General features: G+C 39.1%; 1 protein-coding gene across 3 annotated transcripts in view; it reads right to left on the bottom strand.

The window, feature by feature from the left end:
• mfsd14ba (major facilitator superfamily domain containing 14Ba) overlaps positions 1–13,899 on the bottom strand; it is a 28,079-nt gene extending 14,180 nt beyond the window's left edge. Inside the window, exons 1-7 of one of the 3 annotated variants that reach the window (XM_028601383.1) lie at positions 13,824–13,899; positions 13,516–13,696; positions 11,597–11,680; positions 7,529–7,618; positions 4,770–4,832; positions 4,242–4,369; positions 758–872 (exon numbers count right to left, since the gene is read on the bottom strand). In XM_028601383.1, coding sequence (XP_028457184.1) covers positions 758–872; positions 4,242–4,369; positions 4,770–4,832; positions 7,529–7,618; positions 11,597–11,680; positions 13,516–13,590 — 555 coding nt within the window. In that variant the 5' untranslated portion in view covers positions 13,591–13,696; positions 13,824–13,899. Of the gene's footprint in view, positions 1–757; positions 873–4,241; positions 4,370–4,769; positions 4,833–7,528; positions 7,619–11,596; positions 11,681–13,515 lie in introns of all 3 variants that reach the window. The other 2 variants (XM_028601382.1, XM_028601384.1) reach the window with 2 other exon arrangements.
• Positions 13,900–18,816: the final 4,917 nt, after the last annotated feature.

Below are 18,816 nucleotides of genomic sequence, written 5' to 3'. Positions count from 1 at the left end.
TACTATAGCAATGAACACAAATTCCAGTTAAGGTTGATGGAATGTGATTAGTTTTGTAGGTACAAAGGCCAAATGCTAAATCCAAATGGAAAAGGAGAATCTTAAAATGTCAAAAGGACATCTGCCAAATGTAAAATTCAAAAGATAAAATTGAAAATTGAAAATTATAAAGTGCAAAGGCTAAAATATATATTTTGTATTGTAATTTAAGTATTTCAATTTAAAGTTTTTCCATTTCACATTTTGAAAATGTTTCTCTTTTCTTATTTCCATTGCGATTTTCAATGTCATCTTTCAATTTAAGATTTCACTTTGAGTATTTATATTTAAGCTTTTTCAGTTTGAGATTATTCCTAGTAGCGTAGTAAAATAATTATATTTTTATTTGATCTCCTTTCGTTTCCTCTTTGGACTTTCAGTTTAAATTATGAATAAATATATCCTCCATACATACAAGTGGGATACTGAATCAATGCATTAAAATTAATATTTTATATTTATTAATGCAAACTTATACTTGATGACTGGTAGTGCATTAAAGACAAATTTTGTGGGGATGGCAGCACTAGCTTTAGAATATGCATGTACTATAACAGAGAGTCACGGAGAAACTGACGCCAACCAAAACCAATATATAGGTAGAGTGAGAGTATTACAGTGGTCGGGGAATCATGCGGGCTGGATGCTGGCTGCTTTTCTGCGTGAGGCAGTGGTATTCCGTGGGGCACTAAGGCTATGTTGTTTGACAAGCCCTTACCAGACCGTAGGCTGTACTCCTCTCTCTTTCATCCGTCACATCAGCAACGTAGGCGAAGATGACTGAGAAGGTGACAGAGAATGCTCCAGACATGGAGATCATGGCGAAGTACCACCTGCAGGTCAAACAGGTGTGAGAAAAAAATCAGCTTCAGTTTTTTTTTCTCAGTTTATTCAGTGCAAAATAGAACTTGTACTACTGTAACTGTCCTGTGAATGACTGAAACCCCAACTGTGGATTGATTTTTTTTATGCATATAGGAGGATCCAGGCAGTTATCTAAAGATGTATCATATGGTGTTTTGTTTGATCCATTAGCTTATAATAATCTCTGTACAACCGAACACTGCACAACCTCAAACAATGGAAACCCATGTGGAAAACGTGATTGAAATATGGTATTTATGTTTATTTCATGTATTAATTTAAGGACTGTTACATTCTCCTCAAACACAGATCTGATGTTCCAAGTGTTTCAGTGGAGCAGAAGCTTCAGTGGACGTTTAAGTCCCAGGCTATGTGTTAGACGTGTAACAAGTAGGCCTGTAACAATTATTACATAATTGTCAGTTTTTTTTTACATAATTTTGGTTTCTTTGTTTAACCGCAATTAATTACTAACATCAGCTAAGGTCTATGACTGGTAATTGCTGATTTTGTTTAGATATGCCAAATTTTACAACTTTGGTTGTATTTGTATTATTATTATATTATTATAATTGTTAGTTGTTAGCACTTGACCCTATACATGTTCATAGCAACAAAAATGACAAGGAGGGATACAGTTAGAAAATGTTTCATGATAATAAAGAGGCATTGTTTACTTCATAGGCTATGTTTTTGTGTTATTACCTAATCTGTATGACAGTGATATACCAGTATAACCAAAAGATGTATCCTGAGATTCATTCACAATAGGGCTGGGCAATATATCGATATTATATCGATATCGTGATATGAGACTAGATATCGTCTTAGATTTTGGATATCGTAATATCGTGATATGACATAAGTGTTGTCTTTTACTGGTTTTAAAGGCTGTATTACAGTAAAGTTATGTACTTTTCTGAACTTACCAGCATGTTCTATCTGTTCTATTATTTGCCTTTCCGCACTTAGACATTATGTCCACATTACTGATGATTATTTATCTAAAATCTAAGTGTGAAGATATTTTCTTAAAGCATCAATTTTCAACCCTAATATCGCCACAATATCGATATTAAGGTATTTTGTTTACTCCATATCGCCCAGCCCTAATTCACAACTTTAAATTTGTTTGCAAAAGTAATAAATAAACAAATATTTTTAAATTTGACCAAAAGAGCCAATTATATTGTTAAACGCAATTATTTCTGAGACAATTGTACAGCAAAATTTGGGATTGTTACAGCTCTATTGTCAAGATCTCGTCCAGTGAGATCTTGCGATATTAAAACAGTCCCGCATTGCCAGACCTATCTCCACAGCGCTGCAGTGGAAGGTCTGGCCCTTCCACACAACATTCCTGGATAGGAGAAAAACATGCTCTGGTTTATTGGCATTTATTTAAACCAATCACAATTGTCTTGTGTGGCGCTAATCACCGGATGCAGCAATGGTGCCTCTGCAAAATAGCCTCCGAAAAGGAACTTAGTCATACAACAAAAAACTCTGATTTGACTAGCTAGCTGTCTTGATTTACCATGCAGAGATCTGAGGAGCAATTAACAATAGTCCTCATAAATCGACCTGAGTTTAGAATGCCAACACAAAGAAAACAGAAGGTGAGGGACATCCGGCCGAAAATGTGGGACATCAGGCGAAAATTCCGGCGGCAACGGAACTATCCCTTAAATGAAATGTCAATGAAATAGACTAATTAAAACACATAAAAACCTTGTTGAAGTGAACACTTGTCTCGTGAGTTTTTTTTTACATTAATATGCGTTCGCCCAGCCTGTCTATGGTCCCCCAGTGGCTAGAAATGGTGATAGGTGTAAACCGAGCCCTGGATATCCTGTTCTGCCTTTGAGAAAATGAAAGCTCAGATGGGCCGATCTGGAATCTTGCTCCTCATGAGGTCATAAGGAGAAAGGTTACCTCCCCTTTCTCTGCTTTGCCCGCCCAGAGAATTTGGCCCACCCATGAGAGAGAGACATCATGGCTTTCAAACAAACAAAGTGGCACTTGGTCAAGGCCACACCCCCACCCTGCACCTTGCCCCCCCTCTCTCCTCCTCAATATCTACAGACACAAAAATGGCACATACTAAGGAAAGCTCATTGTGGGACTGGCTCTAGTGGCTGTAATTCTGCAGCAAGGCTGAATTTCGGGAAAGAGACTTTATATTATTATTATATATATATATATATATATATATATATATATATATATATATATTATTATATTTTTTTTAATTATTTGATTAAATAGGTTGTAGGGATGGGTTTTGTAGGAGAGAGGGAGGTGTGGTGTGTAAATCTAAATAATTGTTCTAAATAAATCACAAAATGTTCACAGTAAATAGGATAAATAGGTTTGGAATTACAACTGAAGTACATTTTTTGTTATTATATAGGGAAAGTACTGGAAAGAAGGTACCATTGGGTACCGGCACCGAATTTTAATGTGGTAAAAACTGTACCCTACCCGCTACTTTTAAATCGTTTGTGTGGCAGCATTTTGGATTCCCGGTGGAAACGCTGCAGTTATTAGCTCTGAAGAGGTTAGTTATACAGGAGAAAAGCCAACCAAACCTTTCACAGTGCTTGTTTTTCATTTTGTGACTTTAGATTAAATAAAAGACTATTTTTTTCCAGTCATATTTCATCATTAAAGTTTTCTTTAAAATAGTGGGTAAAATTAGCCTGACAAGCAAAACTCCGAACACATCTTCCTTTTTTAAGAATGATTTCTGTGCCGTTCTTTGTTCTTTTATCAAAGAAAAGCTTAACTCCAAGTCTTCCAGAAGTCCGCTGTTCCCAGCAGCAGCAGCCATAAGCCCAGCCCACCGACTCTATACACAATGTGATTGCCCTGACCAAAATTTTGTTTTTGCAGCTTGAAAGTCAACGGAGAGTGCCTAGACCCCCCCTGGCTGCCAAATAAATTTGCTGCCACTAGGGGGAGTCTAGATTTCTAGGCTAGGGTAAAATCTCATCTCGTCTCGTTCTTGTGAACCCAATATTGTGCATCCTCATGCAATGCCTGCAGCAAAAGGCTCTTACATCTGGTGGAAAGTTTTCCTAGAAGAGTGAAGGAGTGGAGGCTGTAACCCTCTACTTGCAATCATATTTAGGTTTCTTTCTGCTTTATTGAAATTAAAATAATTTTTCTTCAGGATTTTGCATTCTGATTACGATAGAACTGTCACAGTTCATGGCCATAACTTTACCCTATAGTATGGTTCTCCAGGTGACTCCCTTGACTTCACTACTCTACTCTACTGTACCTGTATCTCTTTGTATAACATTATTGTGCCAACAGAGAACAGTGAGTCCTACCATGGGCTGAGCCTCATCAGAGGGATCGGAGCGCAGGTGAAGAAGACGGTGACCAACAGGAAGGTCCGTCTGCCCCACACGTCCGACAAGGCACCAATCAGAGGAGCGGACATAAATGACAGCAGACCCTTTACATGAAGAGGCGGAGTCAGTGACAAAATAAACAGTGAAATATATTTCTGTTGTTTGGTCTTATATAAAACAAGATTCCACATTAAATAATCGTTTAAACATGTAGATGAGTTTACTAGTCATGGTTAGTACCTCTCCGCCTGTAAAACCCGTTAAATAATGCCTGAGAAAATTACCCTGATGATATCATTGTGATGTCATTGGGTTTGAAAGACATGAATGTTTAGGCAGAATTGGAGCCTAACCATGCTAGGGACCAATGTTAATATTAATGTTTAACTGGCCCTTGTGCATCCCCTATGTTTATGGAACTGAAAATCTAAATCACTGGAGTTTTGTTTTTAAATGTATTGATGTCTACAGTGAGTCGAAAAGTTCAAATGTTGGAGTTCTTACCTTCACGCCCTGAATTAGGCCGTTCATCAGGAATGTGTGCTGGGGAAATGTTTCATGTAAAACCTACAAAGAGAGCCACAAGACCAATATTTATAAAACCTGGTAAAAAGGTAAAAAGAAACCTATATGTCTTGATCCACAAGATCCAAACTTTGTATATCATGCGACAAAATGTTTTTTGTAACTTGCATCCATGAAGAAGCAAGATTCTTTCCAGTAGAAACTTTCCAGTAAATTTTCAGTACTTAAGGAGGTAAATGTCCATTTTTACCCGCGTACACTCGTACTTGTGCACCACACGGATATATCATGGAGCGAGTAGTAGATTGTAATATTTGGTATCGATCCGATACCAAGTAATTACAGGGCCAGTGTCGCCGATACCGATACGATACCAAACTGGACTCCTCTTCCCCTCTGCCATTCTTCTGCTGTCCCTGTCCTGCTTGTGTGTGTGTGTTGGCCGCCACCGGGCCTGGCTGCTTGCTTGCTTGCCTGTTTGCCTGGCGCCGCTGAGTCACGTGACGATACAACATCAAATCACAAGAGAAGTGAGGAGGAGCCTGCTCTGCGCTATGACAGGAGCGCACAGACTAAGACAGCCAGGTCGCCTCTTTGATGAAACCGCAGCAGTGCATACCGGAGAGAAACTGAAACTAAAGTATGAATCTCATTACACTGGTATTGATCAATATCGATACTAAGGCTGTCCTCGACTCAAGATATTCTTAGTCGACTAACACTTATACGATTTTGTCAACTAATCGATTAGTTGATTTAATTGACAGAGCTGTGCGCTTTGAAGGTGGTTAAGACTAGAAAAGCACAATATAAATGTAGTTAATTAATCATCTGTAAAACTGAGTTTCTCCACAATTAATCCTGCAAAAGCACCACTTTAAATCTTGTGTTTACCATAAATGTGCTCAGAAGTTTCTTGGAAATAAGTAATTAAGCATGAATAAGCATAAAAAATGACTAATCGAATAAATAAATCTTAGTTGACTAAGACCAAAACGACCGATTAGTCGACTAATCGACTAAGAGGTGGCAGCCCTAATCGATACCAACATTGGTATCGATATTATAGATATTTGGATCGATCCGCCCACCGCTAGGAGCGAGAGTTGATAAACTCTTAGTTTATCGAGTTTACTGCACGTATAATTTGGCTAGCAGTGACGGCGAAGTTTGTTTGTGTTTGATACTGTCATTTGTTATTAGTCACTTCTGAACTGTATCTGGATACCTGATTGGGTGTTCTGTAATTCTGTTCTGTTTATTAATACATTGTGGAGTAGTTAATTACACTGTCAATAGAATGTAGTGTTACTGCCTATTGTAACGTCACGCCACTGTCAGCCGTTCTTTGATGTCAGTAGTGTTAATTCCAATATGAGTGTTAACATGGCTACTGTTAGTAATTTGCTTTATTATCATTTTTAATGTGATTGATTGTGTTTACATCCTCAGAAAGGCCTAGTTAATTTGTTGGTAGTTGTGGCTAACGTAACTGGTATATTTTGTTTCTATTTATGCTTCAGGCCACACACATAGGCTACCTTTTAATGCATATCATAATTAGGTCTACTGTATTGCTGTGCTGTATTAAGTGAAGACTCACTAAAACTGTCTTCTGTCTTGTGTGTTCTGACCGACACCCCAGATAAAGGTTAGGGTTAGGTGCCTTGAAGTCAACGGTCGCAGCGCTGCCTTGAAGTCTATCATAACCTGCACTACCTTTTGTCTCAGATTCAGATTTGCTTTGCTTTTACTTGTGTTTTTTCTTTTTAGTTATTTAATAAGCATTGTTGAAGTTGCCTGAGGCCTATAATTTACTTTGCCAATGACTACTTCTGTTATTGTTGTACACCTTTTAAATATCAGTCTTTGATTAACACGGAATGTATTAGTTTAAACACATCCCCTTTCAATTATTCAAAAATGCATTTTAATCCTGAACCTACCATCCCCTGTGGTTTCCCCATTATCAGTGCAGTGACCCTCCTAACCCTGTTAGCATGTTACCCCAGCCACTGTGTTAGCTCCTGTCTACACTGGATGTGTTTCAGTCATCCATATCAGTTTTAATCAGCAGGTGTTTACAATAACAATGTAAGAACTCATGTTTCACTTGAACTTAACTCCAGGCTAAAGTTACCTATGTAACTATGGCTCCATGAATTCTGGATGACTGCCAGAGACAGTATGTAATACCTGTATGAAACAGTTACTATAATAAAAGGGACTGTGCATACTATATAATTTAATGGGAAAAAATACAATATAAAAAAGTAATGGTTAAATCATGAAATATTTAATCATCAAAACTAAAATCGGACCAAAAATTTAGTGTAAACTTTCAGGCACATCTTGTCTCAAAAAGATGCAGAAAAACTAGGTCATGCATTTGTTGCAATTCCTTATCATCAGGTTGGTCCAGAATTGAATTTAAAATACTCCTGACCTACAAAGCTCTTAATATTCAGGCACCATCATGTTTTAAAGAGCTCAACGTGCCTTCCAGAATTGCCTTCAAGAATACAGAGTTACTTGTGGTTCCTGGAGTCTCCACAAGTAGAATGGAACCCTCTCAACATTTAAGAGTAGGCAGAGTAGGCTTAGAATTATCCTCTTTGATAAAGTTTATAGTTAGGGTTGGGGCCCGTCTTAACTACCTTAAACCTTAGAGTTGATCCCTTGCCAATATTGCTCTGTGTGAACAGCCAGATGTTCCCCCCACCCCAAGTGTTACTCACAGTGAGCATGGGCGTTGTAAGTAATCCCCAGGCGAAAAACTCCAGGAAGATCACCACCACCGCATGATACACATTGGGCCTGCCGATACCCTGTTGGAGCGGAAATACACACGCACAGACACAGACACAGACACACAGACACACACACAGACAGACACAGACACAGACACACACACACACACACACACACACACACACACACACACACACACACACACACACACACACACACACACACACACACACACACACACACATTTTAGAATCACAATTACATTTAAATGCAATTGTATGTGACGTTTAAAGGGCACTACACCTGAAGATCAGTTTATCATCATGGTTAGAAGTTGTACGTCTACTGTGGATCTGGATAGAGATATTGGCTAAGTCTAAGTCTGCAAAAATATTCCTAATTATCAAATATATTAAAGGGCTCAACGCTAACTTTTTAAAGTGGTTGCCGGCTTGGCAATTATTTCTTTCACCAGGAAATTGCTGTTAAAAGAAACAGAAAAAAAACAGATGAAAAAAAGATATTTTACAATAACTTTGAATGCACCACGAGGTTTAACAGTTTACCAGTAAACGCAACATTTTGTCCTGTCAGTGTTTTTCTACAACGGAGCATTAGGGCCACATCAAGGGGAAAAAAATTAAGGAGGATGATTTTTTATTTATTTTGCATTTCGAGAATAAAGTTGAAATGTCAAGAATAAAGTCAACATGACAAGAATAAAGTTGAACTACAATTTCGAAAATAATGTCGAAATGTCGATATTAACGTTGAAATTACGAAAATAAATTCAACTCCTTTATCACTTAATCACATTAGAGCGACTGTCCAGCTGCCATTTAGGCAACATCATAAGGGTTGCATCCTTGGAGTGCCGCGCTGGCCTGAGGATCAAAACAATTTGATAAATTTTCTTATTGTGTCTTGTGATACAACATATCTTCTCTGTATTGCGCATAGGTGTAACCATCGATAGCATACCCTTACAAGTTATTTCAGTTTGCAAGAATACGGCCACCTCTTCCAATTTGTGTGGTCTCTCCTTCTGAACAGATTTATCACCATACTGTATTTATGCGCTAAAAGAGAAATAATTTCCTTGTTATTAAAACCGATTCTGAAGTATAATTTCGCGAGTTCATATAGGCCTTCAAAATGCATTTTGTAGAAGACTATATAGGTAAAGCTTGTAGATTGGTTTAGGCTATTCTCAAAAGTCTGACTTGATTCTTGAAATATCAAGTTTTTTTTCTTGACGTGTCGACTTTATTCTCGAAATGGTATTTTCAACTTTATTCTCGTTATGTTGACTTTATTCTTGACATTTTGAAATGGAAAATAAATAAAATAAAATATTGACTTCTTTTGAAATAAATTATCCAGTTATGTAAGTTTTGATTTTGTTTTTATATACAAATATTGAACAGGTGGTTGCCAAAGGGGGCAACCAGAGACCACAAAACGGTTGCCAATTGACTCAATATGGTTGCCAAGGGCAACCGGGCAACCATTACTGTTGAGACCTGAATTAAAAATTCCCCACTTGCCCAATACTGGGGAGTCTTTTTCGTCCTCCAAGCTCGGGTCCTCTACCAGAGGCCTGGGCGCCTGACGGTTCTGCACAGAATCTTAGCTGTTCCTGGGACTGCGCTCTTCTTGACAAAGATCTCAGATGTTGTTACTCAGAAACCTAGTTTGGGGGTTACAGCCCCCGGTGCTCCAATTACCATTGGAACCACCATTGCCTTCACTTTCTACATCTTTTCTAGCTCCACTCTAAGCCCTTGGCATTTGCATTGCTTTCTATGTTCCTTCTTCTTGATGTTGCGGTCACTTGGGATTGTTACATTTATCACAACTGCCTTCTTCTGCTGTTTGTCAACCACCGTGATGTCTGGTGGGTTAGTCATCACCATAGTAATATCAGTCTGGATCTTGAAGTCCCATATGATCTTAACTCTGTTATTCTCAGCCAACTTTGGAGGTGCCTCTCAGTTTGACCTTGGGACTTCCTGCCCATACTCAGCACAGATGTTCCTGTACACTATGCCAGCCACTTGGTTATGGCGCTTAATGTAGCCATACTTGCCTGCATTTCACACCCCACTGTTATGTTATGGACTGACTCAAGGGCATCTTTACACAACCTGCCAATGTGGTCCTGTCTGGTAAGGTATTTCCCTGGCCTCTACTGATCTTGTGCTAAGTGCCTGATCTTGTGCGGCCAGGATTACTGCTTCTGTGGTGCTATCTTTCAGACCAGCCTTTTCCAGCCACTGGTATGATTTTTTGATATCAGCCACTTCTATCTGTTGGTGATACATGCCATGCAGGGGTTTGTCCTGCCATGATGGTTCCTCCTCTCCTCCTGCCTCCTTGCCTGCTGCCTGAGATATTCACTTAACAAGTAATTACTTGAGGCCATCTTCCCAATGTACTATGAAAAAACTAATATCCGTTTTTTCATCCTGCAGAGTTGGTATCAGTTTATAAAGCGGACTCTCAACCAGGTGAGCTACCAGAATGTTTTGCTTTTTTTTTTAAGCGGAAATTATGCAGGGCTCGACAGTGCGAGTGTTTCACTCGCATTTGCGACTAAAAATGGACGTGCGTGAACTGTTAAATCTATTTAGGGGCAGATGTGCAAATAGTTTAAATTTGTTGTCATTGTTACTGGAGCACATTAGATAACGTTAGCGTGTCTCGTTATTATATTATGGTGAAGTGAACATGCAACTGCAGCAAGCGTTGTCTGCGTGGGGTTTTGAAAAGTGTACACAGTTGTGACTGCTTTATCAGCTTTGCTATCCCTGTTAACTGAATAAGCTGCAGAGACGTCGTCTTGCTCCATGTCTCTGCTGCTCTCCTTTCATGTAACGGCAGTAAAACTGTATTTCACACTTTGATGGTTATATTGAAAGTAATACACGGTTCACATGCGTGCTGAAATGCAGGGGTGGTCCGTTACACCATTACTGTATATTAAACATCAATAACAATTTATTGATCAATAGAAAATGTATTTCAAAATAGACATTACAGTTCATACTTTTTGTATTCATAACACGGATTCAGTGGGACACATGAAAAAACGGCCTCTAAAACACCTTAATTTTTTTGTACTCCGACAGTCTGCATTACAAACAAAAGAAATAATTCATACGATAAAAAAACAAAGCAAACTAGAACTAAAAGCAGTTATGACGGGGTCCAAGCCTTCCGGTGCGAGCCCCCCCCTCCCGACGACCCGCGGAGCATGCGAAAGCTAAACCCAAGGCGGGGGAGAGGCACACGTCAGGAAATATCACAAGGTGGGGGCTGCAAGGTCTGTAGTACATTGTCATTGCAAATTTCCCATTTACATGCATTGAGTTATTGGCCAAACGCTAGTGATGGTCAAATGAAGCTTCGCGAACCACTGTCTTTATTTTCTGAGCTCACTAGATGGCGCTCTCTGTTCAAAGAAAAAGGTTAAAGGAATGGCATTTCAGTGTGTTTTCAACCCTTTGTTGAACAGCGAGCGCCATCTAGTGAGCTCAGAAAATAAATTCACGAAGCTTCATTTGACCATCACTATCAAACGCGTCTATGTTGATTATAGCACCCTCTAATGGTCGATCTTCGCCAAATTTGATACAGAGCATCGTAATTTAGTTTGTTTGTAAATTGCGCATAGTTGAAAGTAGCAACATTCTTTTGATAAGCTTTGGTCAGGGACATCTGCAGATGGTTTGTGCCAAGTTTCGTGCAGATTGGATGCATGGCAAAGTTGGTTTTGTACAATATTGCAAAAAAACTTGTCCATGGACTGGTCCTATTTCATCACATTCAGCTTGATTGAAGGAAGACGTGGGTCATACCATTTTTTTGCAAAATTTTCCTCAGGTTGGTCTGGAGATGCTACGTACCAAGTTTTGTGCAGATCGGTTGCACGGCCTAGGAGTTTGAAAAAGTAGCTTTACAATAAATCGTGATTTTTCGCGTATAAAAGTCTAGGCAGAAATGGGCGCGAGTCAGCAGTAATGAAATGTATGCGCCAGCCCTGATTAACGTACCATTTCTTTGCATCTTTCCTTGTCAGAAGTTCCCAATTTCCCAGTACAATGGCACGCAGCATAACCGGCACTGACAAGCTCCACCTGGGCAGACGGGGAGAGACGGGGAGAGACTAACCAATGCTGACTAGCGTAAAAACATCACTAACTGCGTATTTGAATTCAGGGTGGGCAAGTCGCCACAGACACTCAGATCCTATTACTTGATGAAGCAGCAAATAAAAGCGTTTTCACACTCACTCATCCCAGATGGCAGCTAGCAGCTAAGAGGGTAGGTGAATTTCAACAATGGCTAAGTTGCTAAACACATCTTGTTGTCATGTAAGGGCCCTGTTCATCTTGCACAGACATTTTAATTGCATTTTGTGTCTGTTAAGAGGCACAAAGACACTCTTTATCTTATGCCCCCATAACTGCCGTTTTAGCTAAGTGGGAGCTCTGGGCATTAGCTGTAGCAGTTCCGTGTTGCTAACACCAATCCGGTTCGTTTTTATTTTTCTAAAGACAGTACTCCCATAGGTATAGCGATCAAGATTAACGTAAAAATTGCCCGGAGTTCTCCTTTAAATCTGCAGTTTTGGGCAAAAATAACAGCCTTGATTAATTACATAGATTTATGTCTGAGTGACTGTAAAATGTGAAGTTTGACTGCGACGTTTCCCTGGAAATAGTTTTTAGGTGTAATACACTAAACTAAATTCAAACTGGGACTAGTATTAGTAGGCCTTTGTTTGTTTGTATTATCTAATTTTTCATCTACCTTGATTGTATTCATGGTGTTTGTAGCACTGAAACTAGCAATTAGTAAATTATTGATTAATCTGTAAAAACAAAATTCAACTGAACTATTATTTTTTTAATTTAATAAAATGTCTAAGAATTGTAAAAAAAAAATTAAAAATAAAATAAATAAATAAGCCCATTAAAATTTCCAAGATCCCAAGGTGGGGTCTTCAAAGGTTCTACAAAATCAAAATATATTAGCCTATAATCAAAATGATTAACAGCAAAAAAGAGCAGCAAATACTCGTGGAGAAAAAACAGAGAATATTTTAGTTTATGTTGTAACAACACAATTTGCCATATTTGAGATTAAGGTCATTTCAATAGGACGTTTCATGTTTAACTGAAATTGTATGTTTAATCTACTAAAGTGAACGACAAACTACGTCGTTGTTTAGAGGTGGTCTTAAAATGATGTCTATAATAATGTTTCTCAAGAAGGATGATAAAATGGACGCTGACTGAGACGTGGATGTTGTTGCTGCCCTCGTTGTGTTTCAGGCAGAGAGCTGTTATGTAATAGATAATGGATCCATCCTGACCGCATCATCCTCACACTAATCTGAGCTGTCTGTGGGCCACATTAAACCCGCTCTACCATTACAACCAACACACACGTATCTCCATCCCAGTAACAGCCATTTTGGAACAGAGCTGCTCTGTTCGGGTTGATTTTCGCTGTAGTCATTCATTCCTTTTAACATCTGTAACATTTGATCTGTTCTATTACAGTGGTTTACTCACGCTAGCAATCGTTAAAAGAGAACATTGTATCTGTTTTGAGTAGCTTTAGGCCTATCTATGTCAAGTGATCCCATTTATAGTTATTTTTTAGGTGCAATACCCTACCACCGAACCTTATAAATGGGCAAGTAATACGTTTTAACATCCTGTTATGTCATACTGGCCGTTTTTTCATTATTATTTTATTTTTACAAAAATTGAAGCTACTAACTGTATACTTATGGATATCTGAGGTGCAGGCATAAATATAGGCTACAGAAATAATAGCAGCATACAGAACTTTAAAACAATATGAAATATTCTGTATTAATGCAAGACAAACAGTAGTAGGCCTACAGGTTCAAACAAATTATAGAATAGGCTATTAATAACATGGCGGGTCATCCACCTACCGCATCTCCGTCTTTCATAATGATCTTCTTGACCAGCACCACCTGGCCAGGTCCCGAAGGTGGCTCCCCTGGCATCTCTTCACACCTGCCGCTGGTTACGAAGCATCCATGCCGCGTAGATATCCGCGGTTCTCTGGGTTCTTCCAGGGTGCCTCCTTAGGTAGCCCGGCGCTAAACCGAGCTACAATAATAATAATAATAATAATAATAATAATAATGATAATAATAATAATAGTAGTAGAATGGTAATAAATAGCCTATATGATGACAATAAAACTATAAACCGTGTTGAGATAGCATTAACTCACTAAAAACGCCATATGCCTCCCGACAGATCAGACCGACAGTCTGCAGCTCGCCTGGTAATGTCCATGGTAAAGTCAGACCGACGTCAAGTTAAACAAAACCAAGACAGGGTTTCCGGTTTGGGTTGATCTTTTTTTGATTTTGTTTTTTAGATCAAAAGCTTACTTTGTTTTACAAGCTTATTTATTTTGACCAATTACGTCTAGTTAAACAGAACCAAGACAGGGGTTCCAGTTTGGGTTGAGTATTTTTAATTTGACTTTGTTTTAGCCTACATGCTTAATATAACAGTTATTTTGACCAAATATAATGTTCATGAATCAAAATGTACAAGCATAGGCCAACTTCTCTGAGCTTATTAACAATTTTTGGTTGCAGAAACATCACATTACCCACTAATAATTCTTTGTGGTAATTGATTGTGGTTTATTGACTGATCTTTTACAGTGAGAAAGAACATTAGCCTTTAGTTTTTTTTTTATTCCTTAAAAATACTGAAATTGTGCAGATCATTTATTAAAAGTACAATAATATATATTATTCTATTAATTAAGAAGTCCCATTAAAAGCACCTTAATCACATTATTGTTAATGGGTAGATTAATGTTTAAAAGGTGCAAAATTAAGGGATTTTGTTGTATTTACTGATTGGTGGTCCTGGATTAATGTAGGCCTACTACTATCTGATGACCTGAACTAACCTTATCCTTTCCCCCTTTCCTTTCTTGACGTTCTTTACATTTATTTTGGAAGTCAAGTCGCTCTACTTCCCATCTCACCGACTGCACTTAACTCATTTTTTGAGGTACGGTTGAATCCATTCCGGGTTTTTAAAGACCTGGACTGGACATACCCGGACTGGCCAGGTTCATAACGGTACAGAAACAGACACAGACAGGGTGCCTTTGATTTCTAAACTCAGTAAATAAGAATACAGACCAGATCAAATAAAAGAATGACAATACGAAGAAGTCTGCAGCAGTATCCCTTGGCCAGGAGGGGCAGGCACAATTCATGTATATGTAAATCCATGGACACAAAAGTACCAGACCGGAAACGAGATATTGCCTTCACAAATAAAAGCGCTTGGTAAAAAAAACAAAAAACAAAAACAATGTACTGTACAAACATATTTTCAAAATGAATTTATTTTAATTAAAATTTTGTAAACCCAAATTATATGTGATTCGTCATTATCAAAGACCTTTCCATTAGTCTACTCTCAAAAAGTGTTTATGAATTTGTCAACATGTGACCTTTATTTTGAAAATTTAGATGTATTCCGCTTGGTTTGAGAGTGGCATACTTAGGCTGCGTTCCATTCAGCTAAGTGGAAAGCCGGAGCTGGGAAAGACGTCACACCTGAGTTGATCCATACATCTAAGAGTTAATCGCATTCCAGTAAGAAGTTGAAATGTTTGCGCTAGCCAGGTTAGCCGTTGTTAGCAATAACAGTACAATTTAGTGAAATCCAATCTCTGCATTTAACCCATCCTAAGCATTGGGAGCAGTGGACACACACACACACACACACACACACACACACACACACACACACACACACACACACACAGTCAAAGTCAAAGTATACTTTATTATCCCAGAGTTGGGAAATTTGTTTGGTCAAAGTGCAGCACATTTAAGACACACAGGCATTTAAGTAGTGTGTAGATGTGCTAGCTCGGCAATCATTAGTATAGAGTGTGTAGAGTAGAGGGGACAAAACACACCCCTGAGGGGCTCAGGTATTAATGGGCCTGGAGGTGGAGGTGACCGAATTAAACCTAACCTGTTGTGTCCTATTTGTTAGAAAAATGTTGATCCAAATTATGAGTTTTTGGTTAACTCTACCAGTTTATCCACCAACAGGTGGTGCTGTATGGTGTTAAATGCACTGCTGAAATCAATGAAAATAATCTTAACAAAGGTCCTAGGCCTTTCTAGATGTTCCAAAATCAGTAGAAAATGCATAGTCATCTGCCACATTTAAAGTATGCATTTTAGGTTTATTCCCATGATTTGTAGGCCTTGCCAGGCTCTCCTTGCATCATGATTAAAAAATGACTGCACTTTATTTTATGAGATGCTTCCCACCCCTGCAGCTGTAAGCCAGAAGTGCAGCAAGTATCTGCTGGAATGCTAACAATGTGTGCAAGCTGATTTGTATCTGAAGTCTCTTTCCCGAAATTCAGCCTTGGTGCAGAATTACAGCCACTAGAGAGAGTATCATTATTTGAGGGGATGTGCTGACGTTTACAGTAGTGATGGTCAAATGAAGCTTCGCGAACCACTGTTTTTATTTTCTGAGCTCACTAGATGGCGCTCTCTGTTCAAAGAAAAAGGTTAAAGGAATGGCATTTCAGTGTGTTTTTAACCCTTTGTTAAACAGCAAGCGCCATCTAGTGAGCTCAGAAAATAAAGACAGTGGTTCGCGAAGCTTCATTTGACCATCACTAGTTTACAGTAAGTGTATTGTGTCACTTCCGGTGTTCCCGTGTTACAGACGCTTAACCAACTCTGCTTTATACAAAAGGCTCCATTACCTTGTACCTCACGTTATGGCTCCGTAGCAGACGTTTTTGTAAAAATAGGTTTGTGATTGTGTCACAGAGTAGAGGAATTACCGTCTAGTACAGGAGAAGCTTGCAGGCAGTTTCGACTTACATGAGCTGTTTAGGTTTAATTACTAATGTTAACTAGCATTTCAGTTAGCAGTAATTAGCCTGTGCCCATGTTATCTCCTTACATATACCTACGCTCTCCGTCTCTGCAAGATTGGGAATGAATGAACGGTTCAGACTCAAACACACAGAGCTCTGAAGCAGACCCATGCGTTGCTTAGTGTCCACTCTCGCTGTAAAATACAGGGCAGCTTCAGGTTTATGGATGACCTCAGCTGTGGGCATGCTGCGGCAGATGTGTTGCGTTTGAGCTCAGTGTATTTCTGCCGTAGTTTCTGTTTTCCACTTCCGATGTAGAGCAGGGTACAGCCACTTCCCTAAACTTTGTCTTATTCAGAGACTAGAGACCCAAACGGGGCTCTGTGTCTGTCAGAAGGTCTGAGATCTACCGTATCAGCAGAGCAATCATGTAATGCACAGCAGATGCAGGTAGATTATTTTCTGAAATATAGTGACTTTATTCTTGTAATAGCCTATTATAACTTTATTTTTCACAAAATATCACAACTCCTCCAAATCACAGAGAACACAGATATATTTTGAATGTGCACAAAGTTTTGAACATGAGCAGAAATCTTGCTCAAACAAAATATTACTGTCCAGGGGTTTATTAATAAATTAAAATGAATTGTGGTGAATAATTGTCATATGCACATTTAAGGAAGTTTCTTCCCCAACAAAAGACGGAAAACAGGAGGGAGAAATAAATGATGCCTAGGCTACATGTGTGCTGACTCAGATATAATTAGAAAAGTCGATCTACAGGAGAATAAATAGATGAAAGCAATACAGAATGCCTGAGAGTCTTATTGCAATATATTCCATTATGTTTTTATATTTGGATTGTAATCTAAGTTTTTCTTTACATAAAGATATTTGCAGCATAAATTGACTCAGAAAAAGGTAGAAATAGGTGCATAAAAATTCACCAGAATGCAGGAAATGAAGTGTTTAATGCTCAAAATTTCAATAAATAATTTTAATTATTTTGGTGTTATTGGAATAAGTAACACTTCAAAAAATCTTTTTTTGAAAAAATCTCATATAAATCACATACATCTCCCACTAACCTGAAAAAGGCTGTTGCTGCAATTTTGTTAATTTTACAGGAAAAAACACTGTTATTAGATGAGGAGCCTACTGTTGCAATCTCTGTCTCCCCCTAGGGGATTGTTGGAAAGAAAAGGTCTCTGTGTGACATAGTAGGGCAGGTGTGTTCTGGGTAGTTTAAAACAAAGTATAGCGTGGGAATCAGTCTGAGCCTACGGCGCGAAGGTGATGGTAACGCAGTCCATACTCCAGCCGAACGCTAGCAAGCAAAGTGCCTTTTGTGCCCGTGAATGTGTACCACTGTGAGTACTAAAGCCAGAGTTCATTGCTGTAACCGACCGTCGCCTCACTGTTTTGTGCTTTGGCTCCTTTAACCCGGACCACTAGACGCAAGTTACCTGCCAAGAGCCAAGTTATTAGTTGAAACCAGCTCGCTCCCAACTACAGTTCGGAGCTGGGAAGCTGAAAAGGTAACACAACGATCAAAATAATGAAGTTACTGTCTGTGTCGATGTCTGACCTGGGCTGGCACATGTTCACGTTAAAAAGCGTATGCGTGCACGAGCACTACGGTCACGCGCAAAGTGTCCCGGTTTTAGTTCTGGGAAATCTGGTCACCCTAGGCTATTTGCCAGGATTGCATTTAAATTACACTACTCAAGCACTTATACTTCTCCTCTCTTACAGCGACTGCCTCGCTGATCTCACAATTTTTAAAACACTGTTAGCTACTTTAGCTTAGCCAATAGCAATGGCTAATTCCTCTCCCTCTCCTACTGTCTCTTGCTCTGTGTGTCAAACGTTTAGCTATTCCCCTGCCTCTTTTAGTAATAATGATACATGTAATGAATGTAGTTTATTCGCTGCTCTGGAGGCAAGGCTTAGTGACTTAGAGGCACGGCTCCGCACCATGGAATCAAAATCGTATGCTTCCGTAGCAAGCCAGTGCCCCGTAGCTGATTCGGGCCAACATACTGTAGCTTCTGTTAGCAGTCCCCCGGCAGACCCCGAGCGGCCGGGCAAGTGGGTGACTGTCAGAGGGAAGCGTAGCGTTAGATCTAAACCAGGGAGTGCACAGGGCTGCGGTTGCTCTAAACCGGAGCATCTTCGCCTTTCTAACAGTTTCTGCCTACTCAGTGATACACCCGCTGAGAAGCCTACTGGTTATTGGGAGCTCTATACGTATATATATATATATATACATATTTATATGTGAGGCCGTAAACTTCAGCGGCTGCGGTCGTGTATGTCCCTGGGGCCAGAG

This window comes from Perca flavescens, chromosome 16, assembly GCF_004354835.1.
Source record: "Perca flavescens isolate YP-PL-M2 chromosome 16, PFLA_1.0, whole genome shotgun sequence".
NCBI classification, from domain to species: Eukaryota; Metazoa; Chordata; class Actinopteri; order Perciformes; family Percidae; genus Perca; species Perca flavescens.
The sequence above is the reverse complement of the archived record's forward strand: the minus strand, read 5'-3'. Positions and strand labels throughout refer to the sequence as shown.